Source organism: Takifugu flavidus, chromosome 22, assembly GCF_003711565.1.
Source record: "Takifugu flavidus isolate HTHZ2018 chromosome 22, ASM371156v2, whole genome shotgun sequence".
Classification (NCBI taxonomy): Eukaryota; Metazoa; Chordata; class Actinopteri; order Tetraodontiformes; family Tetraodontidae; genus Takifugu; species Takifugu flavidus.
In genome coordinates this window covers 8,302,584-8,323,443 of record NC_079541.1, presented here as the reverse complement: position 1 = coordinate 8,323,443, position 20,860 = coordinate 8,302,584, and the positions used below count along the sequence as shown (strand labels likewise).

Below are 20,860 nucleotides of genomic sequence, written 5' to 3'. Positions count from 1 at the left end.
ACTGCGCAAGGTGTGTGTTCTGGTGCACAGGTTGTCTCCGTCACATGCTAGCTCGTTTAACAGCGTGAAAAGAGCACCCGGGGCGTCGTTACAGGCTCGCTTTTAGCTCAATTGGAAGCTTTTAATAAGTCATTATAAGTGAATGGCATCAACAGATGTTCTGTTCAGGGGTTTACTATAGACGATGCAGTCTAGAACTCAAGCACCCTCTTCAGGCTTGACGTGTTTGCCTCTGATACACCAATTGCAGGTACCTACCGTATTTTCCGGAATATAATTCACACTTTTTTTTCATAGTTTGTCAGGGGGTGCGACTTGTACTCCGGAGCGACTTAAATAAATACATTATTACAGAATTTCACATGTTTGTTATTTTCACACTGACAATCACAAGAGGGCGCTCTAGGCGTGTGTGCCTGAGGAACGAGTTCCTTTAGCGACGCAGAAGAAGAAGCGGCGCTTTGTCTATGGAGTTAGACTTGATTGTTTGGTAAACTTGCTCGGATTTTCTTTATGCTATAGTTATCTGAATAACTGTTATATGTTACGTTAACAAAGCAGACACGTACTCAGTTCGTTGTGGGTCATGTAGCTGAATTTGTTATGTTAGCATACCGTAACCCTATTGCTAATCCATGCTAATTGCCTTTCAAGATGAAATGTATGTTCTTGGTCTCAGATTTTATCAAATAAATTTTCCCCCAAAATGCGACTTATAGTCCAGTGTGACTTATATATCTATTTTTCTTCTTTATTATGGATTTTTTGGCTAGTGCAACTTAAACTCCGGAGCGACATATAGTCCAGAAAATAAAAAAAAAACAGCCACCTTTCCCAAACCTCCCCTTATTATGGAATCAACAGGATTCTCTTCCTTCCATGTCATCTGACACCTTTCTTGTCAGTGTTTACTCTCACCTGAGAGTTCATAAGCAACCCATTCATGAGAAGACCTTCTTGGCAAGGGTTAGCTCTGCTTTCCTTCATAAACATGAGCCGCTGGCACCGTCCGCAGCCACCCACAGCGTGACGCGGTGGCTCGTGATCGCCTAGGACCACAATCACTCACTGTCTGAACAGTAGAGATTTGTATGACACAGTAGAATGAAAACAATATTTGGCGTGACTTATTTTTAGACACTAAAACAGGCAGTTCAACGTACCAAGACACGCCAACCAGTAAATTATTAATAGCAAAAGGACAATGTACACAATGGGATGTTACAATTAGGGGGGGTGGAAAGAAAATATAAATGACACCAACATCCTCCATCGCTGATTTATCACCTTTAACCAAGCGTTGCTGTGGAGGGAACTTAGATGTTTAGCATCTGGGAAAAGCTGCTGTAAAACCTGTAGCAGTCTTTTATCGGTCACAGAGAGAGAGAGGATTGGACAATAAAAAAAAGAGCCATGCGGCAAATTCAAGTAATTTTATCACAGCTGTGTGTTGTGCACAGTCACATGATCGAGAGCAACGGTGTAATGGAGTAGCCATGTTGAGAAATGCTTCACAATGAGTCCTGCAAGTATTAGCTTTGTGAAATATAGCAAGGCTTAGCGTTTTTATTAGTGTCTGAATGCATGCTGAGTAAGCTTATTTTTCAACGTTACCATCATGCGTGTGATTGAATATACTCATTGTCTCTACTGCCGATTTTTCTGACAAATAGCATCAAAGCAGACTGGTTCAGGCCTTCATTAACAAGTATCAACCTTGTCACCGAGCCCAAGCAATGGGAAGCACGTCAGTTGAGTATTTCTCACCCTGCAAAATGCATCATCGCTAGTCAGCGGGATTTGAGCCCGGTTGCGTAGCAGTCGGCAGCTCGTAACCTCTCCGACCCTTTCGAGAGGCTCGGAGAGGACTGACAGCTGAATTTGTCACCCCTTGGTCACAGCACTGTCCATCATGTTGGCGATATGCGGAACATGCAGAACAGTGTGTCGGCGGGTCGAAGCCCTCCGACGCTCGATTAAAAGCAATTTTAACATTGATTCACAACCCCGTTCAGCGCCGCTATCCTTAGATCACTGTGACGTAAAGGTTAATAACAAAATCTCATGATTAGAATTGTGTTTTTAAATAAAGCATATTTTGGAGCCTGACCCACCTACCTAACTACACAAGATTTCTCTCATTGGTCTCATTCAGAATCCCCTTCTTATAAAAGTGTTTGGTGTATCAGTGCGCCTCTGCCTGGATATCGATAAAAACCTTGACAAGTAAACATCTGTGTCACCATCCCGTGTTGCTCTGAAGGAGGATATCCAGACCAAGTCTTAGAGGGTCTAATCCAGCCGGGTTTTCCATCCTACTGGGAAGACAATGTGTAGGAGAGAAATCCCGGCTGGTTTGTGGCCCCCCAGGACTTGGACTGGTTGAGGACAAAAATATTCTTTTTTTTCACCTATGTGAAAGTAGGATATTCTCTTCCCTGATGTCGTACAGACGTTTTGAATTATTGTATATTTTAGAAGTATTGCAGCTATTATTATTCTTGTTATGCATTCATATTTTTACTGTGAAAGTAGGGTGGCACACAAATCAAGCAACTATTTCAAAACTTGTATCTCCATTTTTGCAGAAACTTCTTCAATATAATATTCTTTCACATAGTGAATCCCGTTTAAAGCCTTTCAGTTTGTTCAAAAAGGGAAATGATGTCACTCGTAAAAATGTTTAACCTCCTGACTACAAGGAAAAAAACAGTTAATCGTAGAGAAAAATATCAAAAAGCCAACATAAGAATGAGTTTAACTTCCTCCAGAATGAGGAAGTGACAGGCACCAAGCCCCACCCATTTACATTTGGGAGTGGGCAAAGGGAGTTAATGCAGTATTATACTGTGGGTGGGAGATATTCAGGTTTACTGAACTACTGGGAGTCAGGAGGCTACAAGCAAAAAAAAAACTTCATGAAGAGAAAAAGAAACAAAAAGAGGAAAAGAAAAAATCCCAGCTGGGAGAACTCCAGAGCAAGATATGAATGTTTGTAGATGGCATCGTCAAGCAGCCCAATAATGAGATCCGACTTTATTTTAAAAAAGTGATTAACCCAGAGATGAGTGACGAGAGTTATTATCCTTTCTCCTCTCAGCCTGTCTCTGCCTCCTACATGTGTTGGCGTGGGGATCTTTACAGAAACTCTTCAAGTCATTCGCTGCTGTAAATATTGGGCGGGGGGATAGAATAGGGGAAATATAAGGGAGATGAACAGAGCTTGGATGTTCAGGGTGTGGCTCCCTCTGGAAGTAAATATTAACTTCTCCTTCATCGATTTTGAGAAGCAGAGAACCTCTGTTGTCAGTCAGGATGCTGCCATCCACTGATATGATCAATAAACTCACAAAATGTTCCTTTAGCTGACACTGGAGGGACCAAACTCTCTTCTCTGGGCTTTGAGATGATGAACCTGGCAGTTCTTCTGCCTATCAGCTGCCCTGAAGCTTTGTCCAATTTTATCCGCTCCGATTCAACGCCCGTCAGCCTTCGTCTGCTCTGGACGCGGCGAGCAAGGAATTTGATTGTTTTGGACCCGTGAGAGTGTCAAAAAAGCAAAGAGGGGGGTTGATACAGAGGTGATTCGGATTCTGGCTCCCTCCGCCTGTTCAATGCGAACACTTCTCACCTCCTGTTTCAAAAACCCTTTGGGAGGCCGCTCGATCGCAGTCCTGCAGAGGGACTTGGCTCTGTCAGCGCGGAAATGTTTGCGTTTCAAAGCAGCCGAGCAGAAATGATTAATAAAGTACATTCTGGCTGTGAAAAGCTTTCCAGTTGTGCGACGATTCGCAGTGAGTGATGAGCTCTGTATCATCAGGCCACAAGTGCCAAGAAAGAGTAATAGAAACTTAAACGCCGCGTTTGTCTGCTTCATGTTCAGCACTGAATTAAAGAAAAAAATTAGTTTGGGACACATCTGAGGCAAAGCTTGTTTTAGATAGCTTTAGCGTGTTGATTTTGATCAGTTTTAGAAGGGCTTAAAATGACAACGCCGCGTTTTATACACGAAGGGTTCGGATCTGTTTGGGTTCCCGGGATTCATCGGCTGACTTTGATTCTGATCTTAACAAGGAAAAAGCCTCTAAACTCTTTGCTGCTTGTGCAATGCTACAAAGGCCGCTTAGATACAAATAACCACCATTTGAAGCCCAAAGCCCGACTCTGAGCGAGCAGATTCATTAAAAAGTGGCGAAAAAGAACTCCAGTTGAACAGGGAGAAGCCGTCGGAAGATCACTGCTAGGTCTGAAAGTTAGAGCTTTTAAAGAGAACGGCTGAGTCATCTCCAGGGAAGTCAAAATAGATGTGAAGCGTGAGTCATATGATTTTTAATACAGCCTGAGGGATTTAAGGTGGCATCTACTTTCCAGTGGATATCTAACATTTTGGGTTAAAACCCTTCAATTATTGAGCTTTGCTAATGTGCTGTAAAGCGCTAACGCTGGCTTTTCCAGGCTCGTCTTGAAGGAGATTGTTTTCTGTCTTCGGGGGAAGCGGTAATTAAGGTGTCGGCCCATTTGTATTTGTAGGCTGAATCCTGTGGATAACACTTTCCATTTGCAGCCCTCATATATCATCCACTACCTCAACGTGACCCAGCGCAATTTTCACAGGTCTGGAGGAACGTGAAGATCGCTAAATTGCAAGCGTGCAGACGTAGCCGGCGCCTCATTCCTTTGGCTCACCAAGTCTCTCTTTTTAATTTATTCTCTTTAGTGTGGAAAAGTGTTGAAATATGTTGTGAAAGTGCTGCTGTAATAAGTTATCAGACACACATCCAACGTAAACAAAGAGCAACATATCAATCAAATTCTTTTAACAGAAACACCTCGGGGTGATATCTTTACTGTATTTAAAAGTTAGGAAGTCTGTTTTTCTTGTCTCTGACTGCTCAATGATTTATATTTTTATGTTCCTACAGTTGCAGATGCAAGAATCTCAAAAGATTAGAGCGATTATAAAACATAATTCATATTATATCACAGTGTTTCTCAACTGGTGGCTCATGACCCAAAAGTGGTTCGCGGACCCATTCTGGATGGGTCTCAGACAGCTGGTCAAAGGAAGGAAATATGGCTGCATGTGTGTGATGCGTGTCTTTCAAAATAAGTAGTTTTTGTTGCTAGCAGGTAAGACGGCAAATCTTAAAAATGACCAGAGGTGTTTAAAATTTGGATTTCTGTTCATTGAAGGGTAATAAGGGTCCCACAGTCCTGTTATATCAATCAATCAATCTTTATTTAGTGTCTATTACTATTGGGTAGAGAGGGAGGAGAAGGGGTGAGGACGGGTAGAGGAGAGACTAGGCATAGATTATGCAACTACATAAACTACAGACTGTCATTATAAGAGTTGAATCGGTCAGCGGGGTCAGAGGTCAGCACGTCAGTTCACAGCTAGATGACAATACATGTAGATGGATACAGAGAAATATATCATATACATCATTTATCATGCATCCTATAATGTTCTCTAAGATTTCCTATAACAGCAAAGTAGCCATTACTGCAATGTCGTAGCATTTAGCTTGTAGATACCAGAGTTTTACTGGGAAGTACCGGATACACATGGAAGAGCAAACAACGTATAGAGAACTGTTGTGGTAACCCCTCCCCACCCCCCCACCACAACAGTTCTTTGTACTTTGTCATGCAGTGTGACAGTTTTATGAACCGCATTTCCTGTTTTTTAAAATGGTTTAAACATATAAACAGAAAAACGCGAAAAATTCGCATCGCACTATGTTAGCATATGGAAGCGCTTTGAAGACAATTTAATTTTGAAGTCTTCACATATGTAGAATACTCTCACCAGACATTGGGGGAGCCGCATCTTTGACCTTGGAAATAGAAATCTGACCTTTTTCTGTATGCTGGTCTCTTTGAAGGGCAGCATAATGTTCTGTTTGTAAATAAACTCCTGAATGAAGCCGAATATTATAGAAATTTAGCTGCTCCCCTTAATTATTGCTTCATGCTTTGTGGCGAGTTTCCGGCCACCGCGTATGCTGCACATGTGTTCGCCTGTCACTTCTCGAAATGCGCAACTTTTTCCCCCGCTTTAAGTATTTCTCGAGCGTACCTCATCAAAATTCCCTTTTCCAAATTGCTTTTAATGGCTTTTGTGGATCTCTCTGATGCCAGCCTGCGTAGGAAAACGAAACGATGTCGGTTTCTCCGGAGAAGCCGCTGCAGGATGCCACAAAAGCCAACCCTCTGACCAAACGAGCAGTTTAACATCGCCAGAAGCCTGCGGAACATTAATGCCCCGAGCGTCATCAACACCTCCAGTCGTCATTCCACTTGTTTACATCGTTTTGGAGTTCAGGCCGACAAAAAACAAACAGCGGTTTGAGCTGACAGCCTCAGAAATTTTGGAGGTTTTCAAGAAGCTGGAACAGGATTCATATGTGATATGAATGAGTGCATTTCTTCTGTTAGAACCTTCAAACACATTAAAACTGTTGGAAAGACACGTTCCAACCCCATCTCTTAATTTTAAAAATGTTCCGTTATCATCTGCACGTGTACCATAAATTCCCCGCGTACAAACTTCAGAGACCTTATCTGGGACAAACAAGCTTGTAACCAAGCACACACGTGGTTCTATATTTGCAGCCTGCCTGACGCAAATGTCAGCGCGGACCACATTTAAGGGCATTTGGTGCTCGCTGTAGGGATCCCTGTGGTGTCAGGCAGATGGAGAAACTGTGTGTGAGTGTCGCACAGACCCCCACTTTGATAAACTATCAGGGAGTGACGAGAAAGTCAGCAGTGGCTAACTGAGGGAGCTTTATTAAGAACAAGCATCTAATGCAACTCCGTAATTTACCATTAAAATCAAACAGTATCGGATTAACTGACATTCCTGCTCCCCCGTCTGGCTGCTGATTAGCAATTAAGCAGCATAGCGGAGAACAAGTACCCGCTATTCAGCAGATTCCAGCAGACTATTTAAATTCAGATTCCTCCACCCCTTTCTCCACTTAAGAAGTTTCAGACGCTCTCCTTGAGCCGCAAATGTTCCACCTCTGGCCTCCGTGCGTCTTGTAATTTAAAGTGCTGCTAGCTTAGGAGCATTTGTTCGTAGCGTTTCCTGTCAGGGCATGTTTGACCCTAACGACAAAAATAGTCAGCGTGCTACTTCATTTCAAACCCTGGCCCAAAATTGAAGTGTTAAAATGCAAAATGCAATTATTCCACCTCATTCAATTATTCTATGCTACATCCATGGAAACCCAAGTTTCGTAGCAGAAGTAAATTCCTCGTTGATGAAGCATAAACAGCTCAGTTGCTATTTTCATGTATTATGATCATATTCCACATACGTACAATATTAAATATTACGATGTGGCTATCAAATATTTTTGTCATCTTCACCTACAAGCTCTACTTTACCTTTTTCTGGGCGTAAAATTAGCCGTAGCTCGACAACACCAGAGCCTGGACCTCAATTATCAACCTGGAAATAAGTAACGTAACTGACCCAACAGCTTTTATTCGGTCTGTTTGGAGAAAAAAGCAAAACCGCAGCTAAAACATACGTGTTTGGATTAGCGTGGTGGCAAAAAACGGTCTTTTAACCAGCGATGTTTCTTTAATCACTTTATTAAGACATTTCTTGGAGAGCATTGTCAGAACTGTGACGCTTATTTCGACAAGAAAAGTTCTGTTGGACAGTTTTTTAAAGTCTCTCAGTAGGAAAAATTGAAAAGTGATGAGTACACAAAGGTCAATTCACTGCTGTTCATGTGAGTAGGAGTAAAAGAAGAAAGGGAGGCACGTGTCTTCATGGTGCTTGTGCTGACGTTAGTCACTATTCTAATTCTTTGAAAGCTTCCTCCCACTAATAAGTAGATACAAGGACAGTGACTATGAGCAAAGAGAAAAGGGAGCTTGGGCGAATAGCAGCTCATGAATCATGATGTCTTCCTGGACGTTGCGCTGAGTTTCCTGGTCTGCTATTTTTCTGGCCTATGATGAGGTTGAACACCCTGACCTTTGACCCTGGCGTAACAGAGCTCCTAAGGGGCATTGGAGGCCGGCTGGCGTGATAGCAAAAATCCCCTTATGACGACGACCTCTGTGATTTTTCCGAAGGTTATGCTCAGCCTGTATTAGTGGCGGTTGCTTGGGCCTTAAAGTGGAATGTGTAAATATTATAAGAACTCGCAACTGTGTCGTTGGATATGCAGTGTTAGCGTGCTGGTGACGTGCCAAGGCGGACTGCACCCTGGGGTGTGTAGGTGGCGATACACTGCATTCAGTATGTCGCGAGGCTGGATGCCAGGGTTGAGCAGAGGTCATTGGCCATGACCACACAATGACGTGCTTTATGCGTAATAACGCTGATCATTCTCACCCCTCCCGAGCCCTCTGGCCCGGGACATTTAGGCGCAGCGAATGTTAAGTACCATCCGCACTTTTTTTTTTTTTTACTCCGTCTGTCCTTTGTGTCTAACTGTCGGTTGTCTCCTCGCCAGATCGAAAATGTGGACGCCTGCCTGAGTTTCCTGGATGCCAGAGGAGTGAACGTTCAAGGGCTTTCAGCAGAAGGTAAGAAGAACAAAGAGTGTAAGTTAAATTCCTGATCAAGCTCTTAATTGAATAAATCGGTGGAGCAGCGGAAGGATCCTCCTGTTGTGTTTCTGATCTCTGGAAAATCCATTTTGGTACCACTGAGACCTTCTGTGGGTAGCTTTCCACTTCTTAACGGCACCAAGTATCTTCAAAAAACAGCGAAAGCCCATTTTCACAGAACTTTTAGACTTCACGGCAATGGAATTTACCGCAGTGGTGTCATGGCAGGGCGCACGGTTTCTCCATCTCTTTCACGATGGCAGCATAGGTCATCATTAGAGTATCAAAGGGATTGTAGGAGGATGAGGCCTCCAGAGCAGGGTTCGCCTTCAAACTGCCCAGTGTGCAGCTATTTCACAGCCCTCCAATCTGAGTGAGACTGAAAAAAGAGCAAAAACTGTAACGTCAGAGCTGAAATTATGCTTTAGTTTCAACCTAAACATATCAGGATATACAATATTTCTGTAAAAATGGTCCAAGTTCATAGAACCCTACTGGAACCATTATTGATGAGCTGAACCCCAAACTCAACTTGCCAACATTTCACTGTTTGTCAATCACCCGAGCAGAAGGCGCCCTCGGCAGTTCTCGCGGACCTGTCTTTGCCCAGACCCCACGTTGTTTTTGTCTTTAAACATAAAAGAGACATGTGTGTCCTTGAACTCCGAGGCGGCAGGAATAGGCTAACCCACTGACCGACAGCTCTATATTCTTCACTCCTCCCTCCCTGCAGCTAAATACAGCAAAGTGACTCAGCAGGCCTGGAATTTCAAACTGGGCCTTGAAAATGTCGGGGCTTTCGGGTGACTTTATTTACCAGCGTTGGCCCTCTGTGTTAATACACCCTTCAGTTTTACTCCTTTTGCTTTTGCCAACCTATTTCTTGATGCACCTAATGTGTTGTGTGTCAGGTACATTTGGTCGCTGCCCTCTCACCTGTTAAATGAGGCCAGATTTCTTTATTATTAGAAGGGTTTTTTACCCAAATGTTTGAGGTTTTATGCCCCGTTGTGGTTCATTCCCTTTTCCCTAATAACCTCGCTAACAGTCCCATTGCATCCCTCTGATGGGAGGCTGGAAACTGAAGTTCCGGAAAAGCACATTAAGTTGAGAGTTATGATCCCACATTTGCTGTAAAGGACATTTTTTTAATGTTAACATAAAGAGTTTAATTGTGTGTGATTGTGTGAACCACAACGGCTGTGAAATGGATTGATCAGGAGTTACTCATTCCCTGAAATCCAATAAAAGCCCATCACTGGAAATGGAAGACAGCATGTCCACTATGTAAATCTATAAAAGAGCTATAGGGGTTCAAGTTGTTCCACCTGTGAGATCCAACTCGACGTGGTCACGGACACATATAGTCCGGTTGCTAAGGCAATCTGTGGTTGTGGCTGTGAAGGTTCACTTAAGTGTGATCAGGGGTTTAAAATAAGTGACCAGTTAAATCAAAGAAGAACAGAAATACTGAAGGGGCAACGACAGCACGTGTTGTTTAGGACAAGATCATTCACAGCTGTGTCATAGGTGTGTGTGTGTGTGTGTGTGTGTGTGTGTGTGTGTGTGTGTTGTGTGTGTGTGTGTGTGTGTGTGTGTGTGTGGCACCGATAACAGTATAGCCATTAAAATGAGTATATGTCTCCAAAGGAACGGTGCTGAAGCTGAGAATTTGACAAGTCCTTAAAGCTTCTTCTATTTTATTGTTTATTGTAAGTTCTTAGCTGAATTCGATCTCTTTACAATCCTGTTGGGTAACCCAGGGTTTGACCTGTTCACCGCAATAAATCCTGATCAGAGTAGGTGTAAACTAGCTCCGATTTCATTAGCTCCTTTGAACGAAGCCCTTTGACCAAGGCCGTTAATGGCTAAGCTTTTGGTTTTCTATCAAAAAGCTGAAGGGGGGGGGAAAGTAACTCCAACGTCCTGTGCCCCTCACGAACGAACCTCCTCAAGTAAGGAGAAAACACATCAAGTTAAACCATGTCAGCCACTTGAAAGGGCCTCGAGAAGCAAAGGCATGTTTTCATTGAGCCTGAGCCAAGGAGAAACCGTTACCCTCCACGCTGCTTCACGGCACCAAAGGCCTCTCGCTTTTAACGGATGAAACGGCTGTGCGACGCCGATGGAAATGTCTGAGGGCGGCTTTGACGATGTCCCACAATCCAGCTGTCTTTTGCTTGATCATATCGCCGATATATAGAACGAAATGTAGAGGCATTTTATTCAAACTAACATATTCATATATGTTTTCACATCAGGCTACTGCTTTCTAGATTATTTGATGTGTAGAAACACAACATTGACCAGAAAATCTGAATCACTGCCCTGAATGCTCTGTACTTTATCGTCTATCTTTTATATTTATCTTTTTCATCTCTTTATTAGTGTGCCGCACGATGTGTTTTTTCAGTAGTTTTGGGCATTCGAGCAGAAAATTGGTAAACAATGAGCGTGTCTTTGCCTGGAAGCGTCCGAATGGTCGGCCCTCTCAGCTGTGTACTTAATGAATTTAGCGACAAATCTTCAAAAAAGGAAAAAAGATAGCTGCCGAGATTGCTAATACGAGCTTCACGCCGGCCCGATCCTCGTTGTGCCCACGTTATTTGAGCTGTCAGCAGCTCTTTATTTGAGCAATGTCTTTGCCCCCTAAAGAGCAGACAATGCTGTTGTTCCATACGGCTCACAGGCCCCCCCTCAGGCTCAGAGGCAGAAAAAAAGAAAAGAAAAGTACAACACTTTGCTGTTTCATCTTCTTAAGCTTTTACAGTTGCCAAACAGCTTAGCTGTGGCTGTCTGGGGAAAGTATTACAGGCTCGCTAGATTGAAAAATGAAGCAGCAAAACCTCTTTATCAGCCATTGGTGACCTTCCTGCTCACAGAAGGTTTGATAGGAAGGTTCATTTTCAGTGATGGGTGCATTGACCACGGCAATCAATTCTTCCTCCTCTGCTGATTCAACACTTAACTGTGTGAAAAACGGCATGAGTGAGGCATTTGTTAAAAGTTTTCCCACCACTCCACTGCAGGTTGCTTTATATATTTATCAATACGCACCGGGCGGCTGGTAGCTCAGTCTGAGCTGAGAAGCTGAGGGGTATCAGTTCAAGCCTGGGTGCGGACAAAACTTTGGAGGTGTTCTTGTAGTTGGGGGAGGGGTCGGGACACTTTTATAGTACCTTTGAGCAAGATATCAAACCTCCAAATGCTCACATGGGGCCCTGGATGAGCTGACGATTTATCTAGGGGTGTACCCTGCCTTTGCCCACATGCAGCTAGGATAGGCCCTAGCAACATCCATCTATACGTAGAAGGTATAAAGTAGTCAAGAAGAAACATACATCCATCCTCTACTTATCCGGGGTCAGGTCGCGGGGGCAGCAGCCTCAGAAGAGAAGCCCAGACTTCCCTCTCCCCAGCTACTTCTTCCAGCTCATCCGGGGGGATCCCCAGGCGTTCCCAGACCAGTCGAGAGACATAGTCTCTCCAACGTATCCTGGGTCTTCCCGGGAGTCTCCTACCGGAGGGACATGCCCTGAACACCTCACCAGGGAGGCGTCCAGGGGGCATCCTGACTAGATGACCAAGCCATCTCATCTGGCTCCTCTCAACGCGGAGGAGCAGCGACTCTACTCCGAGTTCCTCCCGGATGGCAGAGCTTCTCACCCTATCTCTAAGGGAGAGCCCAGCCACCCTATGGAGGAAGCTCATTTCAGCCGCTTGTACCCGTGATCTTGTTCTTCTGGTCATTACCCAAAGCTCATGACCATAGGTGAGGCTAGGAACGAAGATCGACCGGTAAATTGAGAGCTTTGCCTTTCGGCTCAGCTCTCTGTTCACCACTATGGACCGGTGCAGAGTCCGCATTAATGCGGACGCCGCACCGATCCGCCTGTCGATCTCCTGCTCCATTCTTCCCTCACTCGTGAACAAGACCCCGAGGTACTTGAACTCCTCCACTTGGGGCAGGATCTCCTCCTTGACCCGGAGAAGAAACAGAATATATATAAATATAAAAGTCCAGATAATGTTTTACAAAAGAACTAGATAATATGAGGAGATAGCAAGGTTCTAGTTGTAAGCACAAGCAGACACTGACAGTTTCTTTCTGCTTCGTCCCTCCAGAGATCAGGAATGGCAACTTGAAGAGCATCCTGGGTCTCTTTTTCATCCTGTCACGTTACAAACAGCAGCAGCAGCAGCAGCAGCAGTACTACCAGTCCCTGGTGGAGCTCAGCCAGCAAACCAGCAGCTCCACGTCGTCCGCCAGCAGCCTCAAAACACAAGAAATGCAGTCCAGGTAGGTTCCACTGAAGTTGTGCGTCATTAGATTGGAGCTGGTCTGGGTGTCGGGCAAAGGTCATCTTGAATTGACAAGGCATTTAGCATTCGCGCTGTAATGGAGCTGAAAACAAACTGTTTCTAATTAAAAGCTTTGCTCCGTGAGGTCGTTTGGGTCATGGATAAATAAATGCTGATTTTGCTGTTTGACTTGTCAAAGTTTCAAGGTCCTCCAGGAATGTAACCGCTGGATTTATTATAGCAAGCATGGACACATGCACACACGCACTTTATGTATCATACTGTATCCACTACTATAGTGTCCAAAAATAATGTAAAAAGAGTAAAGATCTTCATGATTTTTTTTTTTTTGCAAAATGTACATCAGCTTTGGGACATTGTGGCAGTCTCCAATGATGTCACCTGTTTAGTTCAATTAAGTTAAGAACACATTGAGGTGGGGGCTGAGTTCGCTCACTAAATCAAGTTTAGGAATACCGAAAACCTAGTATTTTACTTAATATTGTCCCAAAATCATAAGCAGGCTTGTGATTCCTTGTTGTTTTATGATTCTAATGAGAGATAAATACGTTTTTTTTGTTGGGTTATTTTCCTTTCTTACAATGTGAACTCGACACCCGAATCTCCAACCAAATGTCAGATTTGTAGCGCAATGTTAACATTTGCATTTATAACCAGGGCGCTGGCTAATTTGAGCCACAGTGTCGTAGAGCAGCCATGTTGGTGTGCAGGCAGCTAGCATGTAGTATAAACAAATGAGCCCCGCCCATGTGATGTAAATAGATGGGACATGCTTTAGAGGGACATCTAAGAAGGGCCTGACATGCCACACATGAGCGGCATTCCCTTTGAGCAGCTCAGCTTTCGGCACGGCCGCGCTCCGTGTGTGAGCGGGTGTGTGTGAGAGTGGATGAGCGGAAAATCGGCACAATAAGAGCAGTTAGTCGCGGTACTTGAAGAGAGCTTCCACGAGTAAGACGATATAGTCGATTTTTTTAGACGTTCTCCGCTCATTTGAGTTAGGAGTTGGTAGCAACGGTGTGTGTTTGTGTGCATGTGTGTACGTGTGTGCATGCCTGTGTGTGTGTATGTTAGAGGTTATTAAGGCCACAGCTGCCTCCCATTCCCACACTGCCTCCCAACACAACAGGTGGAAAAAGGCACTCAAACGCATCAAGACACATGGGTCTAAAGTTACAAACATGCCAGATTAACACACACAAGATGTTGATAAATCATTAGAAAAGTAAAAGAGGCACAATTTACCCTTCATAAAATATAAGCGTCCAATGACGTTTCTTTCCAAAAAATATAAGTTTCACGCCACAGTGAGACCGCCTCCGAGAAGAGGCTCGCTTCCTTCTAAATGGATGGTCTGTCCTCATGGTTGCCCGGCCAACCATCGTCTACCTCCTTTGGGCTGATAAGTTAATCATGTCTGAATGCTGAAGGCCGTGGCCGAGGTCAGAGGATCAATCCGTGTCTGTCAGTGATAAAGAAGGCCATTAATCTGTGTGAGGGGTTTTTTTTTGGGGGGGGGGGGGATGCACTCCCCACCTCCTTTGCTCTGATTCATGGATGTCTGGAAAAGGTGTGGAGAATGAATTTGAACATTTCCAGGGGTGGAAAAAAATCAGGGGTGGGATTAAGAAAATATATATTTGATGGGCTCATTGACAGAGACGAGTCGGTGTCGGCAGGAATCGTGAGGTCGGAAGCGTGTTTGAACTCTGAGTGCACTGCTGCTGCTGGCTGTGTGTGTTTGTGTGTGTGTCTGTTCTTGTACGTTCAACCTACTGAGTAGCACAATCCGCATTCTTCTAGCAAAGTGAGGACATTTTTGGGAAGTGAGGACACTCCGGCTAGTCCTCAGAACTTCAAAGGAGTGTTTAAGGGATAAGACGTGGTTTTAAGCTCCAGGTTGGCTTTGACTTTAGGTTAAGGTTAGGTTTGGTGGGTTAGTTGGGTGGGTTGGGGTGAGGTCACGAGCTGGCTAATGCATCATGCCCATGGAAGTCACCACAAAGATAGACGGATAAGAATGTGTGTGTGTGTGTGGGTGTGAGATGAAAGGATAAAATCATTAGTTTCAACAGTAATTATTTTAAACCAATTTGATCTCAAACACATTTTCAAAGTCTTCTTTCATCTGGAGTTTTTCGTGCCATCATTTTCCAACATGGAGCCACTCTTTTTCATCTCCTCGGCCACAATAAAACATGTTTCCCTCCCATCATTATGCAAATGAACACACACCTTTTGCGGCAGGATGGCACAACGTCGATATTATGATGATGGTCATTTGTAATGCGACAGAAATTGATGGTTTTGCGGCTGTAAATGACTCTGGCTTCACTGCAGCCGAAATTCCCCAGACTTCCTTTAAAAAAAACCTAGAGCCAGCCACCAAACTTGGCTGCTTTGTGTCAAAATCTAGTTTGGGTGGTGTCCTATTGTCATTAGCGAGCACCTCTTTTAAAAATTACACCCTGTGGCAGTGGAGCATCATCACTCACACTCTAAAAAATGCTTCACCCTCCTGGGTTGAGCTTTCTGTGAAAACACCCAGCAGGGGGTCAGTACTACAGCCCTAAATCTGCTGTAGTGTGTTTGCCTGTCTTGCCTGGCTGTACTGAAGTTTACAGATTTAGCAGGTCTGGAAAACTTACAGTCAAACAAGGCGAGATTAAAAAATAAGTAAAATTCAGCCTTTAAAGTAATATAATTCGGGTTAGGGGTTGGGGTTAGGGTTCAACTACACACATTTGGTGAGCTGCGCAGAGCTTTCTATAGAAAGCACCTGCTGACCCAGTGTGTGTGTGTGTGTGTGTGTGTGTGTGTGTCTGGGGGAACTCCCCACCAGCCAGATCAGGACCGCCTGGAGCCACGCGAGGCTTCCAGTGTAGAAGGCTCGAGGCTCGGGCCTGGCAGGGCGAAGCGAACCCTCCCTCTTTAGCTCAACATGTCCCGGGGACAACTTGACCCCGCGGTTTGGCGCCCGTCACGGCTGCCCACCGCTGTCTCTCGTGACAGGAGGAGCCGTTTGACAGGCGGGACGGCCAGCAGCCTGGCAAAGCCCAACTCGTCCACTGGGTAGAGTTTTAGTGTGTGCTCTGTGTGTTTGTGTAGCATCAAGGCACCGTGTTTGGATTCTTTTCCTTGTTCACATATGAGGAGAATGGAGTAGTGTCAGTGGCATCATGAACTGGTAAATGCTTCTGTCCTGCTTGTCCTGTTCCTTAGTTAAATCCTCAAACCGATTTGATTGTGCATGCAGTTTAAAGGCTTTGATAGGGGCAATTTATGCTTGATAAAGATAAAAGAGCAAATGCAGAAAGGAATTTTTGATGGTTTAGTTGGTATTTATCTGATATTTTTCTATATGGTTGTCCTCCTGAGCTGTGATCTAGAAATAATCCGTTTATGACATTCCCCCGGCCACATATGGCTGTGTGCTGTTGACAACTGGAAGGAATCGCGCTGAACCCATTGCCCCGGCAACCGCCACTACAGATGTAAAATCATCAGCTTGCCTGTGAATTTGAAGCTGCAGCTACAGAGGAGGTGGAACTGATATTACAGACGCTTAATGGGCTCGTGATGGCCTCCAATATGGGACGCACGTGTTGCAGACTGTTAATCACAGACCTTGGTGATGTATGCTGGCTCAGATCAAAAGTGACAGAGCATACCCGTCCTTCTTCTCCTCATAGATCCTGCTGCTATACATCTGTGCGTATTTGTGTGTGTCCTTGTATTTGCTACATATTGAGTACCCCAGTACTCAGTCTACGAACAAAGTGAGGACAGTTTTGCAATGTGGGGCCATTTTATCTGTTCATAACAACTCTAAAGGACTGTTTGAAGGGAGAGGTGGTTGTCAGATCGAGGTCAGGCTTAGGTTTAGGTTAGGAGGTTACTTGGAATGGTTATAGTTAAGATGCTGGGTAACATATTATGTTAATGGAAGTCACCACAAAAATAGAAATATGAGAATGTGTGTGTGTGTGTGTGTGTGCATGTGTGTGTGTGCGTGTGTGTGTGTGTGTGTGTGATGTCATCTGGATTAAATAAACACTCTTTGTGTTTCACTGTACTATATAAATTGGATGTTTTCCATTGTCATATAAAATTTACATGATCAGTTTATACGTCCTCCAGCCGTCTTTAATGCCTCTTGGTTTATATGCACATATGGAAGGTTGCCACTTGATATTTGTTCTGAAGACTATAAAAACAGACCATAGTGTGTGACAGGCGCCATTAATCGCACTTCAAGATTTGTCATTTCTGCGCGCCTGCTGCCATTTAGGTCATTTAGCAGAGCACAGAACCCACCAGTAATGTAGTGTGTGTGTCGCGCGTGTGTGGAGGTGTGCAACTAAAGAGCAGATTTAGTTGCCAAACATCATTAACCAGCGTGTCGTGTATCACAGCCCTCATTAATAACACGGTACATTGACGCTTCCTCGTTGGAAACTGCCAGGACTCGCCTCCGCGGCTCGTTAGCATATCAACATGACCTGCTCCAAGGTCAATTAGAAATGGACTTCGTTGCAGGTGTTTAGAAGTGACCTGGACTCCCCAGAGGGAGGCTGGGTTCATCTACAGGCTGGGTTTCATTATGTGTCCGTTGAAGACAACCGAGTCCTTTAAAAAGCGGAGTCGCTGATTAAAACGATGGTGTGCTGTGTTACTAAGGCCTCCATTGCTCGTCTTTTTTTACCTGTCGATAATGCGATTGTGCGATACAATTTACAATGTGCGCTGTGTGGCGAAACAAAAAGTCGTTTTCATGTCAGACTGAGCACGGCAGCTTGAGACCTGCTGTTGTAATTTGGAGGGAAATAAAATGCAGACAGAAGCTGAAGTGTCCACGCTGTGCGTCTCTTCTCAGTCGGAGATGCCAAACCCTCGGCCCACGATCTTAAAACAGAGAACAAGTTGTGTCCGGTTGGCATAAAAGCCGAGGATGTTTTGTAGCGTCCTCTGTCCTTTAGCTGAAGCGCGATGTTTCTTTGCTGAGCAGAGTTGGAGAGATTAACAGTTCTGGGCATCCAAACTGGACATCTTTTGACCTCTTCTCAGCCCAGAAAAGGTATGAGCTCATTATTGATGGGAATCTCGCATATGTGATGTATATATCGCGTATATGTCTGTAATTGTGTGGTCTTTTTTAAGATAAGAGGAACATGTTGGCCGAGTAGCTGACCTGAGCACTATATTTACACATTTTAATGTCTTTATTTTTGTCTCAATTACTTCTTGTAACAGAGAGAACTGCAGATACGGTCACAACATTCGCAATTCATTGCTAGCGTCATGCTAGCTGAGGGACTACTGACAATTCTAAAAGCCCCTTTTTGCCCATACAGTCCTGGATTGTTCTGATGCGTCCAGTATGTTTTTCACTAGAAAAAAAAGTCCTCCTCCAATTCCGAGTACTGTTTTAACCTTATGTGTATATAATAGAGGCTAACTGTAAATAGCAGCTAGTTGAGTTTATAGCAGCCAGCGAGCTACACGCCCCTGGCTTGAAGTCATCGCGGACATTACGGTCAGAACACTTACAAGAATAAACAACATCCGTGCCGGGGCAATCGACCTTCCATTGTTTACGTGCCGTATACATGAAGATTAAAGGCTTTTCCATAAATTGCAGCTTTAACTACTTCCTGTCAGCCATGACTGCAGAGGTCTGGTCTGACACAAGGCGTTATTTCCTGCCTCTGCCAGTGACTCACTGCCCCTAAAAACTCTGACTGGTGCTGCTCTTCCTCCTCTTCTGTGTATGCATGTGTGTGTGTAAATGTGTGTTTTCGTGCCTTTCCTGCAACACCACCGGTGGTGTAAATTCCTCAGACCCTCCTGCTTTAACTGGATTAGCCACCATTGTTAGCTGAGTCATAAGCATGTGCTGATGAACATGTTGCGGGGCATCATGTGAGACATCCAGGCGGGTTACTGGACAGCTCCTCTCCTCTTCTTAATGAACTCATTCTTCCCTCCTCTCGGCTGACTGAATGCATCCTCTCACTTACTTTATTACATTAAAGCATGGATTCCAAAAATTCCCAGCAGGCTGCTGCTGCGCGAGTTTCTCCCCCGCCCGTGTTAACAGTTTGTCTGTCCTCTTCTCTGCTTGTCCCCTCAGTCTCACAGCAAGATATGCAAGTCCTCCGGGCCACAGTGGAATAGGGTCACCACAGAAGAAAAACACAAGGTAAATATAGCAGATAGATATATGTTGTCCTATAGGAAGAGCTCAATAGCTGATTTAAATGAGAACAAGGAGGTTTCAGAAGTTTGTCTCAGTTGTAATAAGTCAAATTTGTAAAGAACCTGTTAAGAATTCAGAGTAACCCAACCTGATTTGGTGGTGAGCTTATATATATACCTACATTTCGTGGCCACACACGCCCAGAGTTCAACTGTCTGACGCTCGCTGCATTTATTTCAGCTTAGACTTGGTCTGAAGCCGTAATAATTCCTCCCTCGCTGCCGCTGAGCGATGGCCAAAATGCCCCGGCCCCACGGGTGGTAATCTGCCCTTTTAGACCGCTGACGGCCCACCTGACCTCCGCGGCTTTGCAGAAATTTCACTCTCGTACTCTAGATACGAAGAAACACACAAGCAACCCACGTCTTCTCCGATGTGAGGGTCACTCTGGCTTTGTTGCCGTCTGACTCACAGTCACATATGTGAATCTGGCGTTTAATCCCCGGCCAATGGAGTTATTTTTAACCCGCTTTATATTGTCTCTTCTGTTCCCGAAGCAAAGTTCTAAAGCAGGAAAAGTATTGACGTGTGTCTGGCGCTCTGCTGGTGTCTGAATGGACAATAACGTCTTCGGGGGCGTCAGAGTTTTACTGCATTTTTCTCTTTCTGGAGCCCCATTTACAGTTTAGCTCCACGTACACATGATTTATCTGCTCTTCATATAAATATGGTTAATTGCTGCAAGACTGGATCAGATGTTACATATTCTATATGCAACATGGTTTGGTGTTCCGGTAACGTATTGCGTCACTTCCTGTCTTCTCAATCGTTCGTTGGTTGCACTGTGCACGGTGTGTTGTATTCACTTTACTTAAAATTTGAACACTTGGGACATTCTAGTCACCTGATAACAACAGTGCGAAACAACCCATATTAAACAAATACAGGGCTCCGCCGACTATTAGCATTAGCATGGCCTCACCGTCTGTTTCACCTGGTGTCTTTGCCTGTTCAGTGTGTGAAATGTTTACCGTATTTTCTGGACTATATGTCGCTCCGGAGTTTAAGTCGCACTAGCCAAAAAATGCATAATAAAGAAGAAAAACAGATATATAAGTCGCACTGGACTATAAGTCGCATTTTGGGGGGAAATTTATTTGATAAAATCCGAGACCAAGAACATACATTTCATCTTGAAAGGCAATTAGCAATCCATTAGCATGGATTAGCAATAGGGTTACGGTATGCTCACGTAACAAATTCAGCTACATGACCCACAATGAACTGAGTAAATGTTTGCTTTGTTAACGTAACATATTAAAAGTTATTCAGATAACTATAGCATAAAGAACATCCGAGCAAGTTTACCAAACAATCAAGTCTAACTCCATAGACGAAGCACCGCTTCTTCTTCTACGTCGCTAAAGGAACTCGTTCCTCAGGTACACGTGCCTAGAGCACCCTCTTGTGGTCGTCAGTGTGAAAATAACGAACATGTGAAATTCTGTAATAATGTATTTATATAAGTCACTCCGGAGTACAAGTCGCACCCCCCGACAAACTATGGAAAAAAAGTGCGACTTATAGTCCGGAAAATACAATAGTGCCTCCTTTAGTGAAGGGAATAGGTGCAGAAAGTGTAGTTTATTAACAGCTATGGAGGCTAGACTTAGTGAGCTTGAGATGCGGTTCCGCAGCTTAGAGTTAGCTGGAGTTGCGTCAGGTAGCCAGGAGAAGCTAGCTGCTGCGGAGCCGCCT

General features: G+C 44.3%; 1 protein-coding gene across 9 annotated transcripts in view; it reads left to right on the top strand.

Moving 5' to 3' along the window:
- Positions 1-20,860, top strand: part of nav3 (neuron navigator 3) — a 282,063-nt gene that overhangs the window by 193,402 nt on the left and 67,801 nt on the right. For 8 of the 9 annotated variants that reach the window (XM_057021866.1, XM_057021867.1, XM_057021872.1 and 5 more), the window contains 3 exons: positions 8,484-8,556; positions 12,706-12,880; positions 19,037-19,105. In XM_057021866.1, coding sequence (XP_056877846.1) covers positions 8,484-8,556; positions 12,706-12,880; positions 19,037-19,105 — 317 coding nt within the window. The remainder of the gene's footprint in view (positions 1-8,483; positions 8,557-12,705; positions 12,881-19,036; positions 19,106-20,860) is intronic. The other variant, XM_057021869.1, reaches the window with a different exon arrangement.